The sequence below is a fragment of the Camelina sativa genome, chromosome 17 (assembly GCF_030686135.1).
Source record: "Camelina sativa cultivar CO46 ecotype springtype chromosome 17, ASM3068613v1".
Classification (NCBI taxonomy): domain Eukaryota; kingdom Viridiplantae; phylum Streptophyta; class Magnoliopsida; order Brassicales; family Brassicaceae; genus Camelina; species Camelina sativa.
Window position 1 is genome coordinate 37,526,107 of NC_141896.1, and position 27,563 is coordinate 37,553,669.

The window sequence follows — 27,563 nt, forward strand, 5'->3', positions numbered from 1 at the left end:
GGCTGGAGAGTCTCTCCGGTCTTACATAACAAAGTTCAAGGAGATCCAGGTCAAGATTCACGGACTCTCGGACTCCACAGCCCTGGCCGCGCTCAAGAACGGCCTCTGGCATGAATCTCGCTTCCGCGAAGAGCTGTCCGTAAATCGGTTCCCAACCATTCAGGACGCATTGCACCGGGCTTCGAACTGGATAGTCACGGAGGAAGACAAACTCGCCGCTGCACAAAAACAAAACGCTCCGCCTGCAGGAAAACCACGGTTCGAATTGTCCGCCAAAAAGACTCCGCCTACGACTCCGAAGTCCGGGCCGAGCACGTTCGCAGTCACTCAATCTCCTAAAAAGAATTCTCCAAAGAATTCACCGTCCAAACCGCCATTCTCACCGCGCTCCAAGAGTGGCGTGCTCCCAAGTAGCAAGTGGGTCCGAGATGAGGATACGTACTGCGAGCTCCACAAAACCAACAGTCATTCCACTCGTGACTGTAAGAAGCTGATGCACCTCCTCGCAGAAAAGTACGTGGCGGGGGAAATGCCAAACGTAACAATCAAGGAGTTAGAGCAGAAATCGACTCCCGAGGTGGACGAAGATGCTCCACCTTCGAAAAAACCTAAGCAGTCCGATGGCAGTGAAACCCCCAAGAAAAGAATCGACGTGATAATGGGGGGATCGCGTCTATTTCGAAACTCCATCACTGCGATCAAAGACCACCAGCGGAAGCTCACTAGCCCCCAGCCGAAGCGAGCTAAGTAGTAGCAAGCGATCTTCCTGAAATTGCTTTCTCCGAGAAGGAAACTGAGGGGCTGGACACTCCGCATGACGACGCACTCGTCATTTCACTTGACGTGGCAAACCACGAGGTCTGCTGAATCCTAATTGACACTGGGAGTTCGGTAGACTTGATTTTCCTCGAAACGCTCACTAGAATGGGTATCGGGAAAGAACACATCGTAGGACCACCATCACCTTTGGTCTCGTTTACTAGCGAGACGTCAATGTCTTTGGGCACGATCACATTACCGGTGTCCACTCAAGGAGTGGTTAAAATGGTGGAGTTCACGGTTTTCGACCGACCTGCGGCCTACAATGTTATTTTGGGAACTCCCTGGCTCTACCAGATGAAGGCAGTGGCCTCAACGTACCATCAGTGCGTCAAATTTCCGACCCCGCAAGGAGTCCGGGAGGTTCTAGGAAGCCAAAGGACGGCAAGGAGCTGTTACCTCGCAAGTCACAAACTCCTGATCCAATAGCAACCACAGCTCGAGATCCCGAAGAATCCAGTTCGGAAGCAGTTAAAAGGTGACCTCACTGAGTCCATTTTCATCAATGATAAGTTTCTGGATCAGGAAATCAAGATCGGAGTGGGATTGGATAGCGAGCTCCGCGCCAGTCTAATAACCTTCCTAAAAGAAAGAATGGCCACCTTCGCGTGGTCCGTAGACGAGATGCCCGGCATCAGTCCAGAAGTTATCTCCCACGAGCTGAATGTGGACCCTACGTTCCGACCTGTAAAGCAGAAGCGAAGGAAGCTGGGTCCTGAGCAAGCTGAAATTGTTAACAAAGAGGTTGAACGTTTGCTGAAGGCAGGACAGATACGCGAAGTAAAATACCCTGAGTGGCTCGCAAACACAGTGGTAGTCAAAAAGAAGAATGGAAAGTCACGAGTCTGTGTTGATTTCACCGACTTGAATAAGGCGTGCCCCAAAGACAGCTTTCCACTTCCGCATATCGACCGGTTAGTTGAGTCCACTTCGGGTCACGAGCTGATGTCTTTCATGGATGCATTCTCCGGCTACAACCAAATCCTTATGAACCCGGACGACCAGGAGAAGACTGCATTCATTACGGACCGCGGGATCTATTGCTACAAGGTGATGCCTTTCGGGTTAAAGAATGCGGGAGCAACTTACCAGAGACTGGTGAATCGAATGTTCGAGCATCAACTCGGAAAGACCATGGAAGTCTACATCGATGACATGCTGGTCAAATCAATGGAAGCCAGCTCGCATCTCGCTGATTTGAAGGTCTGCTTCGACATCCTGAATCAGTTCGGGATGAAGCTTAACCCCAAGAAATGCACATTTGCAGTCCCATCAGGGGAATTTCTGGGGTATATCGTCACAGAAAGAGAAATTGAAGCGAACCTGAGGCAGATTAATGCTTTCCTGTCTATGAGTTCTCCTAGGACCTTGCGCAAAGTGCAGCGCCTTAACGGACGGATCGCAGCTCTCAACCGCTTCATTTCTCGATCTACGGACAAATGCCTCCCTTTCTACCAGCTGCTGCGGAAAGGGGAAAAAAAAACTTCTTATGGGATGCGAAGTGTGAGGAGGCGTTCGCCCAACTCAAAGCCTATCTATCTGAACCGCCGGTCTTAGCGAAGCCTGAGTTCGTAGAGCCGCTCTTTCTTTACGTAGCCGTATCGGATAGTGCGGTCAGCGGAGTTTTGGTTCGTGAAGAAAGGGGGAAGCAGCGACCAATTTTCTATATCAGCAAGTCATTTACTGGGGCGGAGTCTAGGTACCCTATGATGGAGAAATTGGCCCTAGCAGTGGTCACTTCGGTAAGAAAGCTGCAGCCTTACTTCCAGTCCCATACAATCATAATCCTGACGACGCAGCCACTTCGGACGGTATTACATAGTCCGAGCCAATCCGGGCAGCTAGCTAAATGGTCTGTCGAGTTGAGCGAATACGACATCGAGTTCCGGACTCGAACCTGTGCTAAGGCGCAGGTGCTGGCGGATTTCTTGATCGAACTCCCACTAGCCTCTTCGGTTAACAACAATGTCGAAGCCCCGTGGACGTTGTATGTTGATGGTGCTTCTTCCAAATCGGGAGCAGGAATTGGGGTCCGCCTCACTTCTCCTACAGGCGAAGTGATCGAGCAGTCATTTCGCTTGGCTTTCAGTGCGTCCTACAATGAAGCCGAGTACGAATCCTTCCTTGCTGGCTTACGCCTCGCAGTGGGGATTGGTATCCGAAAACTTCGAGCTTTTTGCGATTCGCAGCTGGTCACCAACCACTTTTTGGGGGAGTACGAGACAAAGGATGGTCGTATGGCGGCTTATTTGTCCACAGCTCGGGAGTTGGTCGCTAAGTTCGAGGAGTTCGAAATCACTAAGATCCCACGAAGTGAGAACTCCACTGCGGACGCTTTAGCATCTTTGGCATCCACTTCGGATCCCGCAATGACAAGAATCAACCCCGTCTAAGTTATTCAGTTTCCAAGTATTCGACTAGAGAGCTCAAACGTTGTCACCCGGGCGATGAAAAAACAGTTGGCTGCTGAGGAAGCAGCTCGTAAAGCGGCTGCGGACTCTTTACCCTCGGAGGATCCGGCTCCCGTTATGCCTACTCCGATGGAAGTTCACCCACCTCAAGCTGAGCTAGACGCGAGTTCAACTCTGGAATCATCGAGCTCACCAGTTGACAATCAAGCTGTTATCCCACATGTTGCTTCGAGCGGCACGAATTCTAACAACTGGTGGGCAGATGACTGGCGGAGCCCGATCTGGGCTTACCTGGAAAAAGGGGAACTCCCAGCCGACAAATGGGCAGCCAAGAAGCTCAAGGTCGTCAGTGCGCGGTACTGCGTTCACAACGGAATACTTCTACGCCGAAGTGTAGCTGGTCCTTATCTAACTTGTGTGGCTGGTAGAGAACCCGCGATACTAATGCGAGCTGTCCACGATGGTCCCAATGGGAATCACTCCGGAGGTCGGACTCTGGCTTTCAAAATCAAACGGCAAGGTTACTTCTGGCCTACCATGGTCACGGACTGCGAAAAATATTCTTGGGCTTGTGAGAAGTGTCAGAAGCACGCCCCGTCAATTCATCAACCCACCGAGCTCCTATCTTCAGTGTCCGCACCTTACCCATTCATGAGGTGGTCGATGGAAATCATCGGTCCATTACATCGAGGACCAGGAGGAGTTCAGTACGTGCTCGCTCTTACTGACTATTTCTCCAAGTGGGTGGAAGCGGCAGCCTATGCGAAAGTAACAAGTGACGAAGTGGAGCAGTTCGTACTAAAAAGTATAATCTATCGCTACGGGGTCCCCCACGAAATCGTCACGGACAATGGTCTGCAGTTCATCTCCTCGAAGTTCGAAGAGTTCTGCGTGAAGTGGAAGATTTGACTCAATAAGTCAACTCCGCGTTACCCGCAAGGTAATGGGCAGGCCGAGGCGATGAATAAGGTTATTCTTGCTAACATGAAGAAACGGCTGGACTCTCGCAAAGGGCGCTGGCCAGACGAGCTGCAAGGCGTTCTTTGGGCAATTCGAACAACACCTCGCCGGGCCACTAGTGAAACACCTTTCTCCCTGGTCTATGGAGTTGATGACGTAGTCCCAGCTGACATAGAGGTCCCTGGAGTCCGTACCTCGCTGAACCCACTCCGAGCTGAGGAAAATGAGGAGTTCCTACAGGATACTCTCGATACAATCAACGAGCGCTGGGACCAGGCGTTAGTCCGGATCCAGAATTACCAGAACGCGGTAGCTTGATACTATAACTCCAAAATCCGAGCTAGACCCTTGGCAGTGGGCGACCTCGTCCTCCGGAAAGTCTATGAAAATACCGAGGAGCTCAATGCAGGAAAGCTGGGAACTAATTGGGAAGGACCATACAGAATTACTCGCGAAGTCCGAAATGGAGTTTATCAGCTCGAGGATTCAGAGGGAAAACCAGTCCCGAGGTCTTGGAATTCTCTACACCTTAAACTTTTTTACAGCTAATTTATTTGTATCGAACTACGATTCAGCTTGATCCCGATAAGGGTACGTAGGCAGCCCACTTCGGGTCCAGCTATCCATATTAATAAAACTTAAAGTTTTCTTAAACTTTTTTGTTAATAATGGTTCTCAAAAAAAAAACCGAAGTCTGACTTCGTATCTATCATTTAAAGCCGAGGTTTAACTTCGCAAACCTAAACCGAAGTTCTCACTTCGTACTCAGCTTTACTTTAAAAGCTTATTGTTGTGAAAACTCTAAACCGAAGTATTCACTTCGTTCTCAGCTTTACTTATTAGAGTTGGGGTGCCATTTTTCGAACTATTTAACCGAAGTTCTCACTTCGTGTTCATTTCTGCTCGTCATCTTTTCAAAACCAAAGGTTGTGGAAATTTAGTTCGCATGACACAACAAAATTTTTTTATGGAGTGGTCACCACGACCAAAACACTCCAAAGAAGTCTGAAAATAAATATTACAAACAGGGGGCAACTCGTGTTAAAACAACCCCAAAGTAAAAAATAAGGATTAGGGAGAGCGGGATCTGACGCCGCTTCGGATAGGGTCAGGCCCATCTCTGCGAGCTCCCCTTCCGACCTGATGTTCGCTAGATAGTTGTGCATCCCCTGATTCGAGATTTGCCCAAGGTTAGTACCAGACTCGTCGATCGTGACGCTAAGTGGGTGCTCGTTACACAAGAGATCGGGCATATCCACCAAGAGGTCTGAGAATGTAGCGAGGTCGAAATCACGGGGAGTTACCTTTGAAACCTTTTCATCGGCTTCCTCCTCGTCAGTTTTCAGGAGCCCGAGCTCGGCCTCCATATCTTGGATCTCGCCCCTGGAGATCTCCTCGACCAGCATTCGGTTAGCCCTGATCTCGGCAGCTCGGATCTGGAGCGGGGCTAGCTTCTCCCTCTCTTCGAAAGTGACCTTTACCTCCTCAACCAAGGGGCAGAGAGTTCGCCTCATCGCCTGCCTTTCCTCCCTCCGTACCCTTTCAATCTCGCAGCTGTTGCCAGCTTCGAGTAACTGATTGCGGAGTTCGATCTCGTGCAGTCTATTTTTTGCTGCCTTGGCATCTTCCGCCGCCTCAAAGTAAAGGTCCCCCGCCTTCTTCAGCTTGTCGCGAAGGTCTTCATTAGCAACCCCGAGGTCGAGCACCTCTAACTCAGCCTTCTTCATCCGAGCTCGGATCCGCTCGGCTTTCGCCACGGTGTTAGCATTCTCGGCTTCCAGTCGGGCGTATTCCTTTACCTGAGCTTCTAGGTCGGCAATCCTTTCTTGAAAGAGATGTACTTCGGAAGACGACGGAGAAGCGAACAGTTGCTCCTCATAGGAAGCCACCGAGTAGTTAAACTCGATCATTAGCTGAAAAAGATAGCTTAGTAAAGCGACTGTTTGGCAAAAAAAAATATATATATATATATATATATATACTTACCTCGCCGATTTTATCCACGAAGAATAGAAATTCGCGCGATTGACCTCGGTCATGTCAGCAAATGCCGGAATCTGAGCTCCGGGTGGAATGTAGCTCCTAATTAGATCGGCTGGGGATGCAGGGGGGACTGAAAGATTTTCGAGCAAGTCATTTCAGTCATCAACTATCAAACAGTCAGAGGTATAAAAGTAAGAGCATCTCAGAAAAAATTTTACCTCGGGCGGAAGGACGTTGTTCCTTCAGAGGGTTTCTTCCAGAGGAGTCTCCGGAGTCTTTAGGTGGTGGGGCCTCCTTAGATCTCCTCTTCGAGGAGGGACCCCTGTCTTTCGAGCTGGATCTACTTCGCTCATCCCCTAATGAGCCGGTCCGGGCTCGCCCCTTTTCATGAGAAGAGGAGGCGGTCTCAGGCTCCTTCCTCTTCTTTGATGAATCATTTTGCTGAGAGGAGGCCTCGGCAGAGGTTTTCCTCGGCGCTGGGGGGGGAGCAGCGATCTCCCGTGGCTCATCGCTTGAATCAGCAATGACAATCACGGGAGGAATCAACGGGCCAGCAGGAGCCCTGGTTGATTCTATACCAAGCTCGGGAGAACCAGTTGGAGGTGCGGAAGTCCCGCTCATCTCGGGAATGGAGGAGCCGGAGGAATTCTTGTTAGAGATGCGAGCTTTGCCTTCGGCGAGGGCCATCGCCATCTGTTTTTTTGCTTCTTTTTCGGCAGCTCGGCACGCCCTTTCTTCTCTGTAATTCATCTCTGAAACGCTCAAGGGGGTTGAACAGACGAGAGAACGTCTTCCGAGCCTCGCCGTGGACTCTCTGATCCTTTCGCAAGAAAAAGAGTCCCAAGCAATCTGTCCCTGGCTGCAGAACCTCGAGAAGAACTCTGCGAATGTGGGGCAAAGCAATCCGCGCTCGAAGTGATCTGAAAAAGAAACAGTTAAAAGGTGAGATGGAAAGTCAAGTAACACCTAACTTGGACCTAGCAAGGGACTCCATTCTACCGATTTTCGAGGTCCACTTCGATACGTGCGAACTCACGCGGTGGCCGAAAGTGAGCTCGTTAACCGGGAAAAAGAAGTAGGACTTCCGCCACTTTTCATCCTTCTCTGGCAGGTCGTCAAAGACCTTTAGCCCGGCAAGCGGGCTTACGTAAAGCGTGCCCTTGGTACAACCAGTCTTCACCGTGTACACATGGAGGAAGTCGGCCAATGACAGCTGGTAGTTGAACTCCTCCCCCAGAGTTTGAAGGCACAAGACAGTCCGAACAAAGTTGGGGCACATCTAAGGAAGAGCAAAGCCCAGTTCGAACATCATCTTCACGATGAGTTCGGGAAGGGGGAATGACAGACCGCACGCAGAGAAGAAAATCTCGAACGCGCAGCAGTACCCTGGAGGGGGGTTCTCCGGAGACTCATGAGCCTCCGGGAATTTAATCTCGACCTCCGACGGAATCCCGGTGGATCCTCTAATCTCGGCTATGTTCTCCGCAGAAAGAATCGACGGCTGGTGGGGGCCGAAAACGCCCGGAATCAAGGGTTTTGCGGTTTTTCCCGATGAAGATTTCGGCGGAGACATGCTTTTCCGGTAACATTAGCAAGAAATAAAGGAAGAGCGAAGGGTTTTCCGGCGAAAGTAAAGAAGTTCACAGAGGAAAAGAAACAAAATCGGAGAACGGAAAACACAAACACAATTGGGGATTAAGAGTGAAAGAGAGAGAAGTCGAGTTTACCTTTATACACGGAACCAGGGAGCAATGATTACCTGGGGAAGTGAAAGGTCTCGCACCATTTTCTCTCTCTCTTATTGTTAACACGCCACCTAGTGGGCCCCGAGGCTTGTTCGGGAAGGCAAATCCCATCATTACCACGATCAAATCGTGGAGATATGGGGAATATTCAGTTTCCCGAAATTGATCGCTTGAAGGTAAAAAGTCCCCCGAACTGTTCAGCTCGGGAGACTTGGGGGGCAACTGTTGTACCCACGATCTGTCATCTCGGGCAATAGGCAAGAGGGCCAAGGTCGGGCTTGTCTAATGGGCCAAGAGCGTATTACTGAACGGCCCATCAGGCCCGGAGAAAGGAAGAGAGCGCGGAGATGCTTCGTGCTGGTCAGCTCGCAGCTCGGGCCCGGTCAAAGATTCCCGCATTCAAGAGGATTAATTAGACCGCGCAAATCGCGTCCTATTAATTGTGCATTAATTGGGTAATAAATTGGTCGGTATAAATATGTAAGGGGGGTGTCAGTTGTAAGGGATCGAACATTTTTCCAAAAAAGCAATACAAATTCAAATACTCAAAACTCTCTCAATTCTGTTCGGAACTGTTTAAACGGCGATAAGCTCCTCCACATTCAAATCACTTCGGAAGGAGAAGTTCAATCTCGGTTCTCACAACCCCCCTTTTTTCCTTCTTTCCCAGGTTAGTAAGTCTCAAGAGTTGCATCTTGAAGTTTGTTCGTTGGTGAATTTTAAAGAAAGAAACGTTTTTGGCCAGACCGGATGAATTACATGTTGTTCCGTCTTTTGCGACGGTACGGGTGTTACAAGTTGTGACGGATTTGTTTATTTACGACAGATTTTTTTTTGCACGACAGATATATTTGTGCATGACCGACAGATTTATTTTGAATGACAGATTTATTTGAAGATAGTTACGACAGATTTATAACTAGTGACAGATTTATTTTAAGGATAGACTTATTTATAAAGACATCACATTATGATTGGTTATAATATGTGGCAGATTTATTTTTCACAGTTGTTATTGAAACAAGTAAATACACTAGATTGACCCAAAATTGGTAGATTTATTTTTCACAGTTGTTATAGTAGTTATTTTTACCCAAATTTGGGTCAATCTAGTCTATTAAATAAGATTAACATCTATACTATTAAAAGAGAAGCATTTTTAATAAGTAGACATAGATTAAGAGATTATTACAATGAAATACCATTAAAAACTGAATAGGGATAAATATAATACTTGAAGCCAAACATATTAAATTCGAAATTAATTGAAGCCAAACAGACTGATACTCATTACAGTTACCGAACAAAAATTAAAAGATATTATCTCATAAAAATCGGGTACAAATAAAACCTACCAAAGCATTAATTACTATATTTAAATTGTATCCCTAATAATTAGTAACTACCATAAAATTACCGTATTTAAATCCGATTTTATATTTAATGTGAATTATTAACATAACATCCCGAATCTTTTGAAATATTACCAAATATGCAATCAAATATGAATCATTATCCAAATTATACTTTAAATATTAATGTCTGATTTGAAAAACCAAAATTTGCGGAAAAAAAATCAGTAAACACATCATTAGGAAATCAATCTAAATTTGTATTTCTGTATTTTAGTAACTACCATATATAAACGAAAACATCAACACACCATTAGGAAATCTATACTTATTTTCTAACAGACTTTTATATACTTATATATATATATATATAATTTAGATATTCTCTTAATACCATATTTGGATTGTTAGGAGCATATTCCTATTTTCAAACTAAATATTACGTGATTAATAGGATTGTATAAAAATTACTTCTTATCAAACCTAATAACTATCTATAAATCAGCCGACTTCTTTTAGTATAAATATTGTAGTGATCAATATCATTCTTAATTCACTAAAAACTCTCAGCATCTCTAGATAGAAAAGCGATAACAAAAAAAGCTGGCTACACATTTCAGTCACCTACCTCAAACCATCCTGGTGCAATAAAGTGAAAATACTTCATGTGAAACAATACACTGCACAATGAGAAGACACCTATTTAAGTTGCACACTGCATAATTGATTGTACACCTATTCAATTATATCTCTCATATCACTTACTAATCTTATCTATTTTAAATTTCTTTGTTCTTACAGGTCAAAAATGCATCTTGCAATGAAGAATGCATATGCCAATTGATTTCAGAGATTTCTGAAATTTGGAGAAATCATGGTGTTACGAGAAATTTATTATGGTTCCTAGATCAAAAAAATTTCAGAGCACTAAGCATAGGACATTTTATTACAATAAAATTCAGGTTACAAACTTATTTTAAATAAAATATAATTTGTTGGTAAGTGTTGTTTATACTTAAGTAACAAAATATCTTAGGATTAATTTGAGGTTTGGAGAATACCAGAGAAGTCTGGATATGATCGATTTCTAACTTTGAACAGAGTTTTATAATGTGAGTAGTCTTGAGTAGTGTTCTTCGTTCATATAATTTCCATCCTCATCAATTTTGTTTTCGATAGATCATTGAAGGAAGCATCATGGGACAAACGTTTCTAATTGTTTTTCTTCGGAATATATAATTTGTTGTACCTTTTTAATATACTAATCATGTATGATGACGTCTATATTGTTATTTCACTAAACAAACATTCAAGATTTTAAAAAGAGATCTTACCTTTGTTTTAGAACACTAATTGTTATCGGTAGTTTGGAAAAGCAAAAGTATTGTTAAACCAAAATTGAAATGTCCATAACAAAATACTCCATTTGATAGTATAGATATTAACTAATATTTACTATAATGATAGCTACAAACACAAAAAAAAAAAATCTACTTTAATTTAAACAATCTAATTACTTTTATAGATATATAGGCAATTAGTTTAGGAAATCTCAATAATTCTATATTATTTTGAATATACCAAGAGGTCCAAGACAGTTAATATATTTTCTAAATCTAATATTAACTATATATTCTTATCCCAAACAAAAAAAAAAGTAGTAGAGTAATATATTAACTAAAAATAAAATAGTTCATGTAAAGCTATTTTAATTGTAAAAATATATTATATTTTTACAATATTAGAAAAGAACCTTTTTTACAAATGGGTAGTTAACATTATTTTTAGTATATATCACTAATAAAAATTCAAATTGTATGAGATAAAATATATTTAATATCTGTAGCCAAATTATTTTAATTCAAGCTAAATATATTATTTTATATTTCATTAATTATTTTAATAAGTATGATAGTTTAATAGGAATAGGAATTCATATTTAAACCACAGTTAGGAGATAGAAAATCATATATCGGACGAGACATACCACTTTCTCTTACTATTTTTTTTTATCCCAAACAAGACATATTACCTTTCTTTTATTCTTTTTTTTTTAAATAGTTGCCTTTACAAATAACAAAAGTTACAAAACAAATAGTTGCTTTTACTGAGGCTATATTTTCAAAAAAAAAATTTAAATAAAATAAAATAAAATAATTATAGAAAACAACCCCGCACGTACGGGTCTAAATCTAGTAACATTGTATGAACACAAAACTAAAAACTTTTGATTCCGCATCTTCTAAAGTCATCATGCCTGATAATAACAACACATGGACCAGCATCAAGCAGATACTTTTAATCGCAGCCATGGTTTTATATCTTCTGCGTCTTACACAGGTAAGAAGAAGCAGCCGAGTGTAACAACATACGGATTATGTCCAAAACTTATATGTAACATTATACGGCTCTGTTTCATTTCATGTATCAGCATCAATCTATTGTAAGTAAATAAAGTGATGATGTTTTTGTTGTATAAGAAAAAATAAAGTAACGTTTTGATGTTTTGTTTGTAAGATTGCAACATATCTCAAGCATATAAACTCATGCATCTCTCTTTCATTGATTCTCCAAAAGAATACTCATATAGAGATTTGTCTCTGTAACTAACTACTTAGTTAGACTGCGATCGATCTTGATTTAGATATAAACTAAGCTTCTTCTAGGCAATGACGAATAATCGATAAAATCGAAAAGGGTTTTTAAGGTTTCATTGTGTTTATCTTCCTTGGACAAGACCACTGAAGACTTGGCTATTTCCAGCAAGAGTTGCTTCCCATTCAATAGAAGATAAGAGTATCTGCGACAGTGATATAACCACTTGCTTCATGTTTGGTCTTAGAATCGGATCATCATCTACGCATTGCTTAGCCAACATAGCAATCTGTCCACCAAAATTTGTTCACAATGAAAAAAAACAATCATATCGTTACTACATTTATCAAACTACTAACCATTTGTTTCTTAGCTTACCTTGAACAAACAGTCGTGCGGGTATAACTCCATCATGTTGGGGTCAACAAACTCCTTCAAACTTAACATGTTCATCGGGTCTGGTGAGTTCTTAAGAGCTGCTAACATCTGCAATTGTAAAAGAAAAGCAAATAAGGGCTTTGGGAAATGAATTTTGCATCAAAGAAGCATAATGGTTCAAAACTCCAAGAACTTACAATAGATGCCAATGGACGTCTTTCTGGATTCTTAGTGCCCATTGCCTCTGTTCTTATAACAGCTTCTCTTCCAGATATAATTTCAAAAAGAACAACACCAAAGGCATAAACATCACTTTTCGAGGTGGCACGACCATCACTTAGATATCTGCAAAAGAAGAGACACTCCCAGATGAGAATTCACAAAGGTGTTATTGTATTAAAACTCAACGTAGTAGCTTCAGGTTTTTCAAATGCTTACTCTGGTGCAAGATAACCATATGTACCAACAACTTTAGTAACTGAAATTTCTCCCTCTCCAGTTTTCTCAACCAGTTTTGCAAGTCCAAAATCCGATATCTAGACACATGCAAATATAAGATCAACTACACTTTCCACAATTAAAGTCACAACATGTAATAAGTTTCACAAGTTCAGACTCAAACCTTAGCCCTGAATGCCTCGTCAAGCAAAATATTGCTTGTCTTGATATCCCTATGGACATAATGAGTCTTAGTATGTTCATGAATATATTCCAAGCCTCTTGCTGCGTCTAGTGCAATCTGATTCCTCATTATCCATGACAGTGGGGTATTGCCTTCAAGAACATCAAGAATTATATCATTATCATCATCTTTTTGTTAGTTCTTGTTGGTATTATTAGTCTCTTTTACCTTTGCTCTGAGGATCATGCAAATGATTTTTCAGCATTCCCTTTTGGACATACTCATACACTACGAAAAGCTCGTCAACAGTTGCAGCGTAACCAATCAATTCTACCTTTGACAAGAACAAAACCAAACCCAAGAGTCATAATCTCGAATCACTTTTAGACGCATAATAAAGATTACACACATTACACAAAGGGAATTACCAGATTGGAATGATGAACTTTGCAAAGCACTTTCATCTCTGCTGCAAACTCTTTAGTTTTTGTAGCAGTCATCCTTTTGACAGCAACTTCCTGTGTGATAAGTTTAACCAAAAATTACAACGAGTAAAGCTACTAAGACAACTCAAAACTCGGAAATGAAGATGTGACTTAAGCACAAACCTGTTCTCTAAGTAGACCAAAGTATACTGAACCATAATTTCCATGACCAAGTAGATTAGAATCCGAAAACTCATCTGTAGCCGCACGAATTTCTTCATAAGTAAACACCATAGGCTTTTCAATCTCAAACATTCCGTCACCAAGAGCTACATTCATACAAGAGAAAAACCAATAAAAAAATAACAACAAACTCTTTCAAAAAGAAACCACAGAAGATGGAAACAAAAAAACCAGACCTTTAGGAATAGCAACAACTTGATGATGACTCTGAGTTTCACCATTGGTTTGTCTAAAATCCCCTGATCTGCAGCAGTTATACCGACCAGAACCGCAAAAGAAACCAGATTTTCTAAGGATTTGGAAGCTGTGTCCATTACCATCTTCATCACTGGAACTGCAAATAGATGATCTCAAACAGATACATACAAGTATGCACACCACAAGAAGAGCAAGCACAACTCCAAGACCACCAACAATCCATATATAAGGCACATGACCACCACTCTTTTCAGTGTGATTCACCTGGTCAGCTTTCCAAATTTGGAAACACACATACATACATTCAGGACACTAAAAATAGAAACTTGAGATTCAGATCAGACAAAAACAAGATAACACAGAAACCAAACCTGAGATACTGCCATTGATTGCTGATGAAGGCGAGGGGGAAGGAGCTGGTGGATTTATCTTATTTGTCTCATAAGGCTCTCCAGGTACTTCAACAACAACAACAAAACTCAAGATCACTAACTTGTTCATCTTTAAAAAAAACCCTAACTTTGGCATTAAAAATCGAAACTTTATTACCAGAATCAAGTGGGATGTAAAGGAGATCACCAGCTGTGAAATTATCAGGATTCGACATCCCATTAACTTCTTCAATCCGATCCATACTAACACCAAACCGGCTCGAGAGAGATTGTACACTATCTCCATCCACAGCAACGTAGCTCATAAGATAGTTCCAGAGACCACTAGAGCAACCACAAAGAAGCTGAACAGAAACCACTGCCGCAGCACGAGCTTCTCTAGTCGTATTCGGTGGAAACGCAAGACCAGAGTAAGCAGAGACGACAGCATCGTAAACGTAACCAAGGCTTTGCCTGATTGTGAATGTTGTGTTCGTTGCGTATTGATGAGTCATGGTGAGACAAGAACAGTTCTTTTTAACATAGATGTAACCTCCGGAGGTGTCTGCTGTTATGTCTGCTGGTAACACATCGAACATGCTTTGGATTACTGAGAAAGATTGGTTCTGGTTTGGTTTGAAAGCGAGGAAAGAAGTACAGAGACGAGTTGTGTCAGAGCAATTCATTGGCTTTGAGGATGAGAAATTTGGTAAAAGAGTCAAGAAGAAGATGAAGAAGGTGAGATTCATTGTAGAAGAAACCTAAGTTTAAAAAATCAAGAATCGAAAGAAGGGTTTTTTTTGAGGGATTAAGAAAGAAAGAATCTTGATTTGTTGAGTTTAGTGGTGAAGTGAGATTTGGGTTTTGGTTGGTTTGGTTAATGGAGATGAGAAACAAGTAGAGAAGAGATGAAATCAGCCATGGAAGGAAGGAGTGAAGCTCACACACTCTCTTGTCGGACTGAAAAAAAAAAAAAAAAATCTTAATTGATGATAGGGGAAAATGTCAAAAATTAATAATAATAATTTAATAAATATCCAAAATAAGACCATGTTCTTTGTCAAATTCAATTTTATATTATATTTTTGAATGATCGATCATACTAACCCAAATTTTATATGAAGGAATTTTGTAAAAGTGATTAGACATTTAAGATTTAATTAGGTTTGGTGTTTGGTTTGAGTACCTAATACACTTATGTGTCACACTAGGCCTGGGCAAAAAAACTGGACCCGAAAACTCGAACCGGAACCGATCCCAAAATATGGACCCGAATCCGAACCCGGAACCGGTAAAATACTCTATTGGGTCCTAATCTCCTAAACCCGAAGAACTGGAACCGAACCGAAAACCAAATGGGTACCCAACATACCCGTAATAAAATCATATATAGAGAATATTAGTTATATATATTTTTTATATAACATAGTTATTCAAAGTTACAACTTAAAATTCAAAAATATTATTTTTTCTTAGATCAAAATAATGAAAATACTCAAAATAACCAAAATTATATTAAAATGTTTAGCTATATTTTTTAAAATATTTATTTTTAAAATATTATTTTAATATTTAAAACATTAAAATTTCTGAATAATCGGGTAAAATTCAGATTTTCAGATTAAATTTCGGGTAATCGGGTACAAAAATACCCGAACCCGAATGATATCCGATTTTTTCGGATATTTATAGGTTCTGAAAGATTAGACCCGAACCGACCCGAACCCGGTAAGACCCGAACCGAACCCGAACCAATATTTTCGTTTACCCTACTGGGTCCTAAACTCCTCTACCCAAGAAACCCGAACCCGATCGATTCCTATCCGAACCCGACCCGAGTACCCGAATGCCCAGGGCTATGTCACACTATTGTTATTATCCGGACTTGAGGATGATCAGCGTCGGTTCAAGGTCAAAGAGGTTGCAAAATTATTCATACAAAATAAAATAAAAAAGAGGTGCAAAATTGCTATGGTAAAATCTAACTTGTTTTATTAGTGAGAATTTAATATAATATATCCGTTTAAGATCAAATTTTTTCAAAAAAGTTTCCCATTAATAATTAACTAGGTAGTAACCCGTGCTGTTGCATGGGCAAAAAATTTTCATATAACAATATAATTTAAGTATTTGTAAAATATTGGTATGAAATCTAAATATCGGATTTCAATTTGGATTATTCCACGTATATAACTTGGACGTATCTACTTTGGAACGGCAAACACGTCTCTTCCAGTTCCGTTCCATTTTATCATTCTCCATCCCGTCTCCTCTCATTCCATCTCCTCTTGTCACATATCCATCAGAATATTCTGTCTAATGTTCGTTTTTTTTTAAATAATTACTCGTGAGGCATTATTTTAATAGAGATTAGTTAAGAAATTTAGACGGGATACCCGAATTCTTCTTGAATATTTAATTTTATTTATTTAATTAAAATTATCCAAAAATAATTACAATTTTAAAAACTATCTAACTGTTTTTAAAAAATATCAAAATTCTGAAAATACCCGTTCCAAAGTGGCTTGTTACTTCACAAAATATATAAAGTCTCAATTTGAATATTTAATTTACATTTAGTTAGTAAAAATATAATTTTCAAAAACTCTCAAAATATTTTCAAAAATTCTCAATTTTTTTTTTGTGTGGAATAGTTAGTAATTTATTTGACAATCGATAATTGTGTTGTTTATATGAAAATGGTGATTAGTACTAACTTCTAAAGTACATAAATATAGCTCCCATTCTACTTATTATTTTTTATGTCATAAAAAATGACAGCATTAGAACAATGAAAATGATAATGAATAATAAAGTTTTCTTATCTATATTCTTAAAGTAAAATCACATAAAAAAAATTATTCGAAGTAAACTGACTAAAATATGGTATTGTGGTCTATGTCCCATGTAATCACCATCTCAAAAACTCAATCAAATATAGGAGCAAGATAAGATATATACCTTGATTTTTAATTAAGTATTTTGGAGATTGAGTTGATAATACCCATAGTTTTCCAACTATTTTAGATCATAAAAAGGTTATAAAAAAATAGAATAAAAAAAATTTAACTAAAAGAACTATAAAAACTCAATTGTACAAAAAGTCAAAAACGTTAAACAATATGTATCAATAATGGTTGAAATAATCTTTTCTTTATATAGATGAACGAAGAGTACTCGAGAAGTTTAGCTTAAACAAAAAAAAATCTAAACGAATATATTACGAAAATTGGTAATTAAATTTCCAAGATTCTCAAAATAAAATGAAGGAAATTATAACTTGTTAATTGGAAATTTGGAACTATAACTGGTAAATTTTTAAAATAAAATTTCAAATATGATTTCAACATAAATTGGTAATTGAAATTATAATTGGTAAGAATTAAAGCTATTTTTTAGGGAATTATTCAAGTTGAAATTTTCTGTATTATAAATAGAGATACAAATATAGCAACCACTTTAAAATTTGTATCCCTACTTAATCACATTTCCATAATTTTCGTTTTGTTTTATTTACAAAAATATTTAATACAGTATATAGCAAAAATGTATTCCCTACATTTAAGCATAATAAATCATGTTATGTGGAAATAATTGTAGCAATTAATACTAATTCCCCAAATCTTGTCAACGTCTAAATATTAATACATGAACAAAAATTTTCTAGAAAAGGTTATATAACGGGCCGATTTAAGTATGGGTCTCGTGTTCAATAGTTTACTTATATTAAAAATTAAGATTATTTATGTGATTATTTTTATATTTGTTTATGTATTCATAATTATACATAATCCAAAAATAAAAAGGCGATTTAAAATTATATCTAAAAAATATTATATTTCTTATGAGCTTAACAAATTTATTTTTTATCATTGGTAATTATTATTATGCATGATCATGATATTTTTTGGGTAAATATATAAATGTTTATTTTTTAAATGGAAAATATTTGAATGGTAATCAACTAATAAAAATAACTAATCTGTTAAAAAAGATTGTGCAAAGGTACCAAGCTTTGCAAAGTTAAGAATATAAAAAGAGCTGACTTGAAACCAAAAACTACAATTGATAACTTAGAAAATCAAAGATGTAGTTTGTTTACAAAAGTCTGCAAATTGTTTAACCAAAACCTACAGTTTATATCCTGAGTTAGCAGTGGAGTGTAGTTACGGTTAACACCTTAGTTAATTTTCTTGTCTGTGAAGCCAAATCGTTTTCTGTATATATGAACCTGATAATTTTTGTTAGTGAGATCAAATTGGAGGAGGCTGCTGTCCTACACTACACATATGCAAAGTTTTCTGACTTAACCCAGGCGTGATCGATGTGGCTGCAAGCCTACAAAAGAAGATGTGAAAAGATGCTTTATGTTGGACTTTGATAGATCTGTGAGCATCTTTTCTTAAAATCCTTAGTCATTTCAAATCTCTATATTTCAGTTCCTTTTTACTATTTAATGATACCGTCTCGATAATGAACATTGTAGGCATTTATTATTGCGATAATAAGCCTGGCACTTTGAAGTTCTGTAAATGGTAATAAACTTACATAGAAATAACATTGGCAAGAGAAATATTCTGCAAACTTATCTATCATAAGTTGCAGGAGTGTAAAATGAGATAAGAGAACCTATGTCTCTCAAGATGATCGTAAGAAACACAAACCCGCTTTCTTCACTCTTCTTTGTCCCAATCCCTTCACTTGGCTTCCTAAAGCTACACAGCACTCATATTGAACCCAATATCGATATCAGTGAAAGCGAATACATCAGCTCGGTACTAAAACCTGCTATTCCTCTGTGAAAAATCTAGCATGTTCCATCCCAGGTGGCGATAGAGGAGGGACTGCTGATTCAGCCCCAAGAAAGTGCCTTGCAGAGATGCCTTCAGACTTGTTTTCCTTTGCTGGAAGGGAGTCAAATGCAGTAGACCTAGATGAGTTGCTTTTGTGAATTGATGATAAGAACTTTTTCTTTGAAAGATTTGTAGAAACTGATGAGACAACCGAGCTGAAGACACCATATTCTTTTAATGCTTGTATAACAACCTGCAGTTTACCACCAACGTAATAAAGTTTTACAATTGACTTGCTAGAACCTAGAACTAAGACACTTGTGTTTGGAAAATTGGTATAATGAATTGTTGGGGTATATACTTACCATTGGTGAATAAATGCGAGTTAGAATACCCTTCCTAAGGAGTTTTGTCTTCTCCTCTTTGTCTCCCCATACAACATGTTCACGGTACCTAAACAGGATACATTACTTTTGTATTAAGACCAGATATTTTGTAAAGAGTGCAAAACTATCAAGACCAGATATTTCCTCCATACTTTTCTGACTCGCTTTTATTAACTTGTTTAAAGAATGTCAAAAGTTTTCAATCGCACAAGTCATTAATCGACAACTATAAATGACCTGTAACATTTGAAAAGAAACCATGCAATAAATTGAGTCTGTTCCTCTAAATTGTTGAGCCATTCATTCTTATCCCTAAAAAACTCAGCTTTTCCAAGATTTTGTTGAACATCAATCACTGATTTGATGATCTTCAGAATAAGCTCAGCTTTAAACTATGCACAGACCCATTCAAATCTCTATACAAAAACCTCAGCTTTAAACAATGAACAGACCCATTCAAAAATCCCTATAAAACCTCAGCTTTAAACTATGACCACACACATTCAAATCCCTAGTTTAAAAGAAAGGAAAAAATCAGATTTGTATCGATTAATCAGCCATTTAATTAATCTGAAATCAACCCAATCTTACCTTCTCAATCCCCTCTTCTAAAGCTTCGAATCTATTTGTAGAACTCGATGTAACAGCCGCAGCAGACGCAGCCAAAACCACTACACATCAAGATTCAGAAACAAAATTCCAATTAAACTTGGTTTTAATCATCAAACATATACTTCAAATATAAACTTAATTAAAAGATAAAATAAACTAAAACCTTCGCATAATGGAAATTATTTTCCTTCTTCTCTTCCTCTGCATCTCTTCTACTTCGTCGACAAAAGGAAAAAAAAAAACTTTAAATCCATTTGGTAGAGACGGCGAGAGAGAGGGCAGAGGTGAAGGAAAAAATGTTTTTTTTTTCAGTTCTTTGTTTACAGAGTGATGAGCGGCTAGGATTGAAAGGATTTTAAAATTGACGGTCACGATTTAAAAATAAGTAAAAAATGAACGACTGAGATTATAACATATAACCGGGTCAGATTATCGGGTTATTATGACCCGCGTGTTTATCCGTTTTTTTTTTAGTGTTTAATGACAGTTGTATCCTTACTGAAAAATAATAATATGGTCATAAGACCAATGACATTGTATTGTAAATTTTTACAAAACTAAGGTTTTTTTCAGACAATGTTTTACGATTAATAGTAGGGATATGTTGAATGATTAATATGTCGAATGATCATTTCCAATCAAAGATGAAAATTTTTAAGTTAGTCACAATACTAAATTAATATTATGATATATTGATTTACGTAAATAGAAGTGATAATATTATTATTTATTTGTAAATTTTAACTAGAATTCAATTTTTAAAATAATAGTACTGTACTAGAAATAATTAGCTACTGCATTGAATAGCATTAACTACACACAGTAAAACATATTGCTTTATTGAAAGAAAAAAACAGATAACATGGGGAAAACTGGAAAAGGTTATAACTTACAACTTTACAAGGTAGAAAATGACTAAAAATCTAGTATCTACAAACAAACAAAAAATGATACTATTAGAAATGGATTAGTAGAAAAAACGGTCAACATATAGAAATAGATTAATTAAGCAAAAGGTTTGAAGATTTTGTGCTTTATCGATTCGGAAGTAATGATACTCGAAAAGATTTGAGAAAACGACAGTTTAGGCAAAAAAAATATAAGAAAAATAGGTTTATAATTTAATCAAAGGTTTAAGCAAGTGATGAGTTAAAAAGAAGGTACAGAGAACAATGAGCTGTTACTGACAAAAGACAGTTTGGTTCTGTCCCACCACACACCTCTCAGATCACATTATGGGAACCTTTGATGCTGAGTTCTTCTAAAGAGAGAGTCACAGTTTTTGTCTTCTTTTCATAAATAATTTTTAGTCAAATTGACGCAAGAGAAGAAGATTCAAAAGTCAGAGTTGAGTAAAAATCACATATGTTCTAATTCATCGTAGGACTTCTCAAGTAGTCTAGCTGTCTAGGCACGTACGGTTTATAAATTTGAGACAAAATCTTTGATTGAACTTAAACCCCATTGTTCTAACTACGATTGATATTGTTTTAGTTCGATGCTATCGTAAACAGTACATTTTTCTTGTCCCTCACAACATTATTACCAGTTTTAAGAAAAATAATCACAATTCTTGAGCTCAACGTCATCTTGTACTTGTACTAGTCTTGCCAGTGGTGTATATGCGGATTTTGTGGATTGGACCACAACTAAAAGTCTAAAACTATACAACTTTAGTGTGGCTTTGATTACTAATTGGGCCACCTTATTTTCATGTGAGTCCATGGACCATCATAGGAAGGAATGATTGAAGCCGAAACATTTTTAAAACATAGTTTTACTTGTTTTGTATTGTTTTGACATAGTTTACTTGCTTTTTGGGGACATATAATTTTTCAACTAATTTTGTTTTTTTCGTCAATTTATCAACTTATAGTTTCCAACTCTTTTTTTATAATGCTCTAATCAATTTATCCAGAAATGGAATCTAATCAATACTTTGCATTTAGAGTTAGAATGGTTATTAACTTATTATGTATATGAAATACATATTGTTTGGTAATATTTCATACAGTAATGCAAAGTGTCTAATTTGTTTCTAGATGCTTTAGTTTGCTACATGAAATTAGTAAATGCGACTATTTTTAGAATGCTCTAGTAAAATCATAAAAGTATTTGACATTTTCAGCCAACTGAAGCATTCAAAAAGCGACGTCAGTGAAAAATTATGCATGAAGCTTCCACACAAAAGAAAGAAAAAATAACACTCAGCACAAAAACAATTATCACACGTTGGATATATATAGAAACGAATCTTTTGCACTGTTAAAATGCATACAAATAATTGAGCACACAAAATAGATAACGCTTTTATCATGAGATTAGACTTGACAACACAAACATTTTTATCGATTGGGTGATACAAATAGTAAAGTTCAGAACAAAATGATAATCATTCGTTAATTCATCAGATATACTCAATTTTTATTAGGTGGAGGAGCCTTATCAAACGAACGGACCCATGAAGAAAGAGTCCTAGCATTTATTGATTTTTACCACTACGTACTATTGCTTTTTTCTCAGATTTGACATTAATTTCACGATTTGTTTTATTCCTTACCACTTCCTTTCTTTCTTTTTTTTTTCTTTTTTTTCTGGAGTCGGCTATTTTTTTCGTATGTGTACGATAGTAATCGTGGCCGTTGGTTTTGAGTTTCATCGGTTGTGATTAAAAAACATATCAGGGGGATCTCAAAATCGGAATGAACTGTACAACTTTTGTCTACCGTCCAGATAGAGAGATCAAGTACTGTCAGTCTCAGAGATTCGGTCTCTACATCTCTTTTAGTCTCTGTCTTACTCAACTCTATTGCCACGTTGCTTCCATAATCAAAACGCGCGATCTACCAAACACTGTTTCCGCGTTTTGCTTTTTTCCAAAATACTACAATAAGGTTAACACATATTTTTCTTGTCAAAATGTGTTTAAGTTAAAATATCAAAGAGAACTATTAGTAATAAGCCATGGATTTAAAAAATTAAAAGAAGAGTAAGTATATAAAAAAATGAAGCGTGATTAAGGTTGTCTGTCAGTCTTTGTCTGTAATATTACTAAGCCGATGAAGGAGTTTGTGTAATACGGAGACAAGAAATGACCTCTGATTGATAATCTTTGTTTATTAGAATTCCCACATTAACCCTTCCGTACTTGACCAAAACTCCCCATAAGCGACTCTCTTTTGTTGGTTTGGTCTCAAACGTGGGAGGAGAACTAACCATATCCCATGGTTCGTTCATTATTTTCCTCCCTCAAATCAAAAACCAAGTCAAATATGTCCTTAATTAATGCAACACAATAGTTCTTTGTTTTAACTTTCAACCAATTGTTTTATTTATTAAATTTATTTGTTATCCTCCTTTGTATAGTGGGCAAATAGCGAGAAAGTGACTAATACTATTATAAAGAAAAACCTGAACATAAACAAGAAAAAAAAAAAGCGAAGTTTTTACGATGAAACGTTATTGAGAGATAGGAGAATAAGCTAGTGATAGAGAAAGAGTTTTATTTTATAGTAACATTTATTATGTTTTCCTTGAAGGTTATTAAATTCGATGAAGCCAACAAAATATTCCTCGTATCACTTAGAGTTTAAATATGACCAAGTTGGTAAATTGGTAAATGTTTGAGGGTTGTATACTTGTATCGTATGTAGTAAAAATGATAACGGGAATAAAAGCGACAAAACGAAAGAGAGAGAAAGAGAAGGGGTTTCGTGTAAAATGTCCAAATTCAATTTAACTTTTTTCCAAAACATTGGAATATGTGTAAGTAATGTTGTCCTATGGTGACAGACTGATGATAGGAGTGTGATCCTAACAGAGCAGAGAAAGATCGTAGGATCCTCCATTTCTTCTTATGGCAACCATATTTTAATTGAAGTAATTGGGGCTTGTAATTTTCACTTTCTCCTATATCCTATTATTACAAATATGATTCTCTATTTCCTTGTATATTATATTTTTCAAATAGTTATGTTATTTTTACGATACTACTAGTATTAGGAAAATATAATTAATTTCACATTTCCTTTATATATTTTTTTTCATCCACATCTATTTAAACTCTCATTGAAATTTGAAACTAATAAAGAAATAGTACTATATTTTTTTTCAAAAAGAGGCCTATGAGTATGAGGTTGGAATAATAAGAAGAAAAACAAACTAAAATAGCACGCTTTGCTTCCTCCACTAAAACTTCTGTAAGGGCAGAGAGAGAGAGATAGAAATAGAGATTGCGTGTGTTTCACACCTATAAAATTCTTTTTCTTTTACGATTTTTGTTTTTACTGTTTTTGCTTGGTCACCAATTTTACTTAAATTCTGGTAAAATTTCAATTTGATCCCTTTGTTATCCACTGGTTATATCACTACTGTCTCTCCTTTGTTATATAATTCCCAACTTCTTCTCCTTTTTTCATAAAGTTTGTCAAAGGGTATGTGAGAGAGAAGAAGTGAAGGAGAGAAGAACCCACCATAAAGTTTTTACATTTTTTCCCCTTAAAAAAAGTTAAAAAGCTTTTTGATTTGTATAAAAGACTCACTTAATCACCTCTCTTGCTTCTCATCTCACACACCATTTTCCATCTCTCCCTCTCTGTTTCGAGTCAACTTTTTAAAAACCTACATGAAGGGTTGTCATAGAAACGGTGAAATGGCTCCGAAGCTGCTTGACTTGATGATTCCGCAAGAGGGAAGACCATGGTTTCACGATGACGATAACTCTGTTTTCAACACAGAGGAGAAGAAGCTTGAGCTAAAGCTTGGACCACCTGGTGGTGGAGAAGACGAGCATGGTTCTTCGTTAACAAGACACATCAAGAAAGAACCTAAAGACAAATCTATCCTCTTCTCTCCTTCCACCAAAACCACATCCCATAAAAGGTTTTTTAAAACTTCATCTCTTACTTATTTTTTTGTTTTTATCTGTTTTGTATCCTTTTGACAAGATGATATTCACTTGTTATTAGCCAATAAGGTCCCATCTATCTGCAAAGACTTTGTTCATGTCTGCTTAAGATTAGATCTCGAACAAAAAAGAGTTCTAACCTTTCTGTTCTTTTTTACCCTTTTCACATCTGAAAGTTTCAGTCTTTTTAACTGCCCTTGTTACCTTGAGATTGTTCTTGTTTTACTGACAAGTTGTGTTTTGGTGTGTTTTAAAGAACCGCTCCTGGTCCAGTGGTGGGATGGCCTCCGGTTCGGTCTTTCAGGAAGAACTTAGCAAGTGGAAGCTCTTCAAAGCTTGGAAACGACTCAACAACCTCCAATGGTGTTGCCCTCAAGAACCAAAAGTGTGATGATGCTGTTAAGACAATGGAACCACAGAGACAAGGAGGTATGTTCGTGAAGATCAACATGTATGGTGTTCCCATTGGTCGTAAAGTCGATCTCAGTGCGCATGATAGCTATGAGCAGTTATCTTTCACAGTCGACAAGCTCTTCAGAGGTCTTCTAGCTGGTAAAAATTTGAAACCTTTGAACTTTCTCTCTTGATTATGAAAAAGATATGTTTTTTATAAAAGACACAAAAGATGATTCTTATGACTCTTTTTGTTTATGATATGTTATCAGCTCAAAGAGACTTATCATCATCTATAGAAGATGAGAAACCAATCACTGGATTATTAGATGGGAATGGAGAATATACTCTTACATATGAAGACAATGAAGGAGACAAGATGCTTGTAGGAGATGTCCCATGGCAGTAAGAATCTTTTCTTTTTCCTTTTTCTAAATCCGATTCAGCTTTTTGCTCTATGAAAAGGAGAAGCACTAGATTCCTAGTCACATATTTATTAGTATATCATAAACACACTTTGATCAATTACAAACTTAGTTTGGTAAAAGCTTTTAAAGTTTGTGGACTTTTTTTGGATCACTAATATTCAGTTTTTCTTAAATTGTCAGGATGTTTGTGTCTTCTGTTAAGAGGCTGCGTGTGATTAAAACCTCTGAGATTTCTTCAGCATTAACATGTAAGTGTTGGATTTGAAATCATCTTTTACCTGTCTTAATGAGTCTTTATGTTAAGTTATAGAAATGATTTTTGAATTTTTGCAGATGGAAATGGTAAGCAAGAGAAGATGAGAAGATGAATAAAGAGATCTTTTACAGCTTTTAAAGAAGTAGAGAGATGTTATTATTAATTGCATTTTGCCTTTAAACTTTGATGAGTTTTTTGGTCTTGACAAGTTTCTGATTCAAGTCTCCGATGTACATTCTGGTTTGTTACATCTTCTTTTGGCTTTTGAGAGAGATATCATGGATGGGTTCTGTTGGAATTCAAGACCAAACAACAGTCCTGCCAAACAATGAAATGATGATTTTTTTTGGGTCTTGAGAGTAAATTTACGAAACCCTTTAGGCATTATTCACTTCTGTTTTAAAAGCTTTGGTAATGATTTGTCACACTTGATCTAACACTTTAAAGTATTGTAACTCTCCATATGTCTGTCTGCAACAAAGCATCTTTTTTGAAAAAAAGAAAGCAATCTTTTTCTCTGCCAAAAGCTCTTTAGCTTTTATTAACTCTACTTAAGCCTATATTGTAATGAACTCTTGAGAGTGATAGGTTTTAAAAATATTGAACAACTTTTCTTTAAATGAGTTGTTAGGACAGATATTCAAACCAATGAATCTCATCACATCGTTAGCATCTTTGTCTTGGAGACTTGGGCGACAGAATAGAGATACAAAAGGTGAAGAGTTGTTCATATATATGTACATTGGTGGTGGTGGCTATGGAATATTGCAAAAGAGACTAAATTGAATGAATTTGTAAAGAGTCTTTTTCGTTGAGAGAATTTGCCTAAACTATTCAAAGCAGCAATATGAGACTTTTAATAGTTACTTTTTTAGTTAAATGAATTCTATATTCTTTTGTAGTCTACATGGCCAATTGTGTTGTCCTCAACATTTTAGGACCACTCTATCTTTATTCTAAAAGATTAGCACTCTGGTTTAAGTTCAAGCACTAAGCCCAAAATAAAATAAATAAAAACTTCAGTGCTAACTAAAAACTCTAAATCTAAGATAAAGTGGTATGATGCTGTTGAAACACTTCAAATTCTAAGGGAAAAATGTCCAATGCAAAAACAAAAAGGGTATAAGAATTTATGTTGTCAAATTGAATATTATGTTTAGCTACTGGTTTTTGTTTACCAGACAGTTCAAAATCTTGTTTAAGGTCAAATAGTAAGTCTTGTTTAAGGTCAAGTATTAACCCTAAATTGTCAGGGTTTGTTTTTCTTTTTAGCAAAAACAGTATTTAAGCAAAGCTTAGTATCAGTGATGTAAAATGTTTATTTTTCTTTGAATATAATTTAACATTAAATTCAAAAAAAAAAAGTCATTAAGTCCTGTTTCCAAACAATAAATTTATTTTAATAAACAATACTCATCATGATATTGAAGTTTTTTTTTTTTTTTCTGTTAGGTATTAAATATATCTAATTATTGAATTTACTTTGAATAAAAATAAAATCTGATTTCATTTACATTTACAAAACTAAAATATTATGTGCAGGCACCGGAAGACTGGCCGACTGGCCGACTTTCTCTAATCTGCTGGAGGATTTCTCATTGCTTCGAAGTTCCTTTCCCTCCTTCTCCCTCTCCAGGATTCCTCGCGATGACAATGTCAGGGCCGATTGCCTCGCTCGATCTTCACG

The 27,563-nt window shown here is 37.4% G+C and overlaps 3 protein-coding genes and 1 long non-coding RNA gene across 5 annotated transcripts; 1 reads left to right on the plus strand and 3 right to left on the minus strand.

Moving 5' to 3' along the window:
* Window positions 1–5,055: 5,055 nt before the first annotated feature.
* LOC147924833 (uncharacterized) lies at window positions 5,056–7,452 on the minus strand. The gene is made up of 5 exons (XM_087496982.1): window positions 7,140–7,452; window positions 6,392–7,093; window positions 6,221–6,303; window positions 5,213–6,103; window positions 5,056–5,100 (listed from the first exon to the last, which is right to left on the minus strand). The coding sequence occupies exons 1-5, from the start codon at window positions 7,450–7,452 to the stop codon at window positions 5,056–5,058; spliced, it is 2,034 nt and encodes a 677-aa protein (XP_087353108.1).
* Window positions 7,453–11,796: 4,344 nt separating this feature from the next.
* Window positions 11,797–15,186, minus strand: LOC104758512 (lysM domain receptor-like kinase 3). Of its 2 annotated transcripts, none has more exons than XR_015586480.1 (11): window positions 14,281–15,186; window positions 14,103–14,189; window positions 13,710–14,003; window positions 13,474–13,619; window positions 13,294–13,383; window positions 13,094–13,195; window positions 12,866–13,017; window positions 12,682–12,779; window positions 12,441–12,588; window positions 12,244–12,351; window positions 11,797–12,154 (listed from the first exon to the last, which is right to left on the minus strand). XR_015586480.1 is itself a non-coding variant. In XM_010481394.3 (11 exons), exons 1-11 carry the CDS (start codon window positions 14,849–14,851, stop codon window positions 11,990–11,992), a joined length of 1,965 nt encoding a protein of 654 aa, XP_010479696.1. In that variant the 5' UTR covers window positions 14,852–15,186; the 3' UTR covers window positions 11,797–11,989. The 2 variants fall into 2 exon arrangements, 1 of the variants encoding a protein (XP_010479696.1); XM_010481394.3 differs by having other exon boundaries at window positions 13,094–13,199.
* A 3,387-nt stretch (window positions 15,187–18,573) lies between these two features.
* On the minus strand, window positions 18,574–20,230 carry LOC104758514 (uncharacterized). Its single transcript, XR_762737.3, has 4 exons — window positions 20,057–20,230; window positions 19,873–19,952; window positions 19,261–19,348; window positions 18,574–19,148 (listed from the first exon to the last, which is right to left on the minus strand). It is a non-coding gene; the product is annotated as an uncharacterized LOC104758514 (long non-coding RNA).
* Window positions 20,231–24,036: 3,806 nt separating this feature from the next.
* LOC104758515 (auxin-responsive protein IAA18) lies at window positions 24,037–26,402 on the plus strand. The gene is made up of 5 exons (XM_010481395.3): window positions 24,037–24,774; window positions 25,056–25,351; window positions 25,465–25,597; window positions 25,801–25,868; window positions 25,954–26,402. The coding sequence occupies exons 1-5, from the start codon at window positions 24,518–24,520 to the stop codon at window positions 25,986–25,988; spliced, it is 789 nt and encodes a 262-aa protein (XP_010479697.1). The 5' UTR covers window positions 24,037–24,517; the 3' UTR covers window positions 25,989–26,402.
* Window positions 26,403–27,563: the final 1,161 nt, after the last annotated feature.

Bases quoted from the DNA above. Each gene is read 5' to 3' on its own strand.
- LOC147924833 (XM_087496982.1), bottom strand. From the start codon at position 7,452: ATGTGCCCCAACTTTGTTCGGACTGTCTTGTGCCTTCAAACTCTGGGG. The intron at 7,094-7,139 runs GTGTTACTTGAC...TTTCTTTTTCAG, and splicing joins CCTTGCTAGGTCCAAGTTAG to ATCACTTCGAGCGCGGATTG. The intron at 5,101-5,212 runs GTAATATTTATT...GGTTTTGAAAAG, and splicing joins ACACGAGTTGCCCCCTGTTT to ATGACGAGCAGAAATGAACA.
- LOC104758512 (XM_010481394.3), bottom strand. From the start codon at position 14,851: ATGAATCTCACCTTCTTCATCTTCTTCTTGACTCTTTTACCAAATTTC. The intron at 13,384-13,473 runs GTTTGTGCTTAA...CTTATCACACAG, and splicing joins TTGGTCTACTTAGAGAACAG to GAAGTTGCTGTCAAAAGGAT. The intron at 12,155-12,243 runs GTAAGCTAAGAA...TTTGGTGGACAG, and splicing joins CGCACGACTGTTTGTTCAAG to ATTGCTATGTTGGCTAAGCA.
- LOC104758515 (XM_010481395.3), top strand. From the start codon at position 24,518: ATGAAGGGTTGTCATAGAAACGGTGAAATGGCTCCGAAGCTGCTTGAC. The intron at 25,352-25,464 runs GTAAAAATTTGA...ATATGTTATCAG, and splicing joins CTTCAGAGGTCTTCTAGCTG to CTCAAAGAGACTTATCATCA. The intron at 25,598-25,800 runs GTAAGAATCTTT...TTAAATTGTCAG, and splicing joins GTAGGAGATGTCCCATGGCA to GATGTTTGTGTCTTCTGTTA.